Genomic DNA, 2,586 nt, shown 5'->3' on the forward strand with positions numbered 1-2,586 from the left:
ACATCCATCATGTTTCAATTTGCAATGAGTACACCATCTTGACTTTACTCGTCTTCCCAATAATGGGATTATCAAAGAGGTTTTTCTTTTTCTTTTCTTCCCTTATGCCTCCGTGACTGGCGTTGGTCATGGATTGTTAAACAAATGTTGTGTATAGATACACATATTGAGAAACTCCAAGCATTTGGATTTTGGATGTGAAACCTTTACTTAATGATTTTTCATATTTTCAATGTATAAAAGGGAAATGATATGCTTGAAATAGGTAGTGGTTTTCATTGTCAAGCCATGTAGCGACTAAATCCTTGGATGTTTGCCCCAATTCATTGAACAATCATAAATGAAAAGTAGCATCCCATCCAATTTTATTGATCTAAAGGTCGCATTTTGCCCGCTAATGCATAGAACAAACAAATCATTCCTACTAGAAAAAGAAAAAGGTGGAGTTAATGATTGTTAAGAGAAAAAAATGATAATGTAACATATTGACGTGGTATGATAATATTTATATGTACTATTTTTTATTATTTATGTCAATGTCATATAGATATAAAATGATTAATGATATTTTGATTATTAATAATTAGTTAAATATCAGTTATAGAAATTTATTTAATCTAAAATAAAAATATAAAATTTAAGTGAATGAAATAAAAAAATAAAAATATTTAAAAGTTTTTTAAATATTATGGAAAAAAAAAAGATATTCCCAATTTCTTCCTACCAATTTTCTGTTCACAAAATATTTTGACGGTTATTTCAACCGCCGAAGGCTGAGTTGTTACCATCATCCACGTGGGATGACAAGTGGACAAGGTCCCATGTGTAGCTCATATTCGACAAAAACTGACTTCATATGCTGATGTCACCTTGCTCTGACCTAGCCGCCATGCCTGAATTGACCCACGTGTTCATTTAACCTTGGCTGTGGAACCCACATAAAAAGAGATCAAATAATATAATGCCATATCAGCTTCCCTGGCCACCTGTCTACTCTTCTGGCCCTTATTCTTTTGCCGTCCTATTTTACATTTAAATCCTCTGTTCGGGGTATATAAAGGGTGCTAAAGCCTTAAGCTTTTTGCTCTGCCTCCACCTCCCAACACCTTTCCCGAAACAGAGTCGAAAAACAGAGGAGCAACAGAGAAACACTTCCAGAGCCTTAGAGCCTTAGAAAAAACAATGGATTCCTGCCTCTTTCACTCCCCAAATTCTAACTCCTCATCGGAATCTTCATTTGGGTCACCGGAGTTCTTCCCTTTGCACAACAACTATCTTCCTTTCAACGAAAATGACTCCGAGGAGATGCTTTTATACGGGCTACTCGCGGAGGCTACACAAGAAACATCAGAAATAACGTATCCTAATCAAGTAAAGGAAGAAGAGGTTAGTTCAATGGAAAACGAAAGTCCAAAGAAAGAAAAGTCTTACCGGGGTGTAAGAAGGCGTCCGTGGGGGAAGTTTGCGGCTGAGATAAGGGATTCCACCAGGCACGGCATAAGGGTTTGGCTTGGAACATTTGACAGTGCGGAAGCTGCTGCTTTGGCTTACGATCAAGCTGCTTTTGCCATGAGAGGCTCCGCCGCGATACTCAACTTTCCGGTGGAAAGAGTGCAAGAGTCGCTGAGAGACATGAAGTGCCACCAGGAGGAAGGGTGTTCGCCGGTGGTGGCTTTAAAGAGAAAACACTCCATGAGGAGGAAAATGATAAGCAGAAGCAAGAAAGAAAGAGATGTCAGGATAAACAATGCGGTGGTGTTGGAGGATTTAGGTGCAGATTACTTAGAAGAACTTTTGACTACATCTGAAACTGCTAGACCTTGGTGAATCCAAAAAAAAGAAAAGAAAAAAACAGCAAGAATAAAACTTGTTGTTCATCTATTTCTAGTCTTCTTTTTTTTTTTTCTTAACTCTGCCTTGAGCTCTGTTTTTGTTTTTCCTTCAGAACCCCACCATTTGTAATCAGAAAAGGGTGTAAGAAGGTTCACATTTTGATATTTTTAAATGTGTATCCTCTCTTTTTCTTATTCCATTTTGTGTAAAGTTGAGGAACAAGAAATTAAGAATAGCAATAATTTCCAGGAGACTGCTTGTCTCACCCACCAAAGACAGAGGTTGGCTGCTGCTGCTACTGTTATAGGATTTATGGACACATATCCCTCTTCCAAAAAGAGAAAGGAGGACATGACTACATACCCATATTTTGCGAACAAAAATAATTTAAGAATGATGATATAAAAATAATACTTTATAATTTTTTATATTGGCTACATTAAATGGCAAAATGCAACTTTATTTATTAACTTATTATTTTTTACGATTCAAATTCGAGATTTCACGTAACTAAAACATGACTAATTTATATGATAATATCATTTGAAAAATAAATGAATACAAATAACATCATGTGCTACATTGCTAGTCACCGTGACAGGAACGTTGTTCGCTCTCAAATTGAGTATAATTGAATCGATAATAACTTATTTATTTTTTGAGAAAAAAAATTAATCCTGTTTTAATTAAATAAATAAAGTGTTATTTTATCTAAGCATATGCATTATACCCTAAACCAAAGAAGAAAAATTC

General features: G+C 35.5%; 1 protein-coding gene across 1 annotated transcript; it reads left to right on the plus strand.

Annotated features, from left to right (window-relative positions):
• Positions 1–1,060: 1,060 nt before the first annotated feature.
• On the plus strand, positions 1,061–2,084 carry ERF1 (ethylene response factor 1). Its single transcript, XM_021435311.2, has one exon. It carries the CDS (start codon positions 1,183–1,185, stop codon positions 1,825–1,827), a length of 645 nt encoding a protein of 214 aa, XP_021290986.1. The 5' UTR covers positions 1,061–1,182; the 3' UTR covers positions 1,828–2,084.
• The last annotated feature ends 502 nt before the right edge of the window (positions 2,085–2,586 follow it).

This window comes from Theobroma umbraticum, unplaced genomic scaffold (assembly GCF_002168275.2).
Source record: "Theobroma umbraticum cultivar Fairchild unplaced genomic scaffold, ASM216827v3 scaffold_130.0, whole genome shotgun sequence".
Lineage (NCBI taxonomy): Eukaryota > Viridiplantae > Streptophyta > Magnoliopsida > Malvales > Malvaceae > Theobroma > Theobroma umbraticum.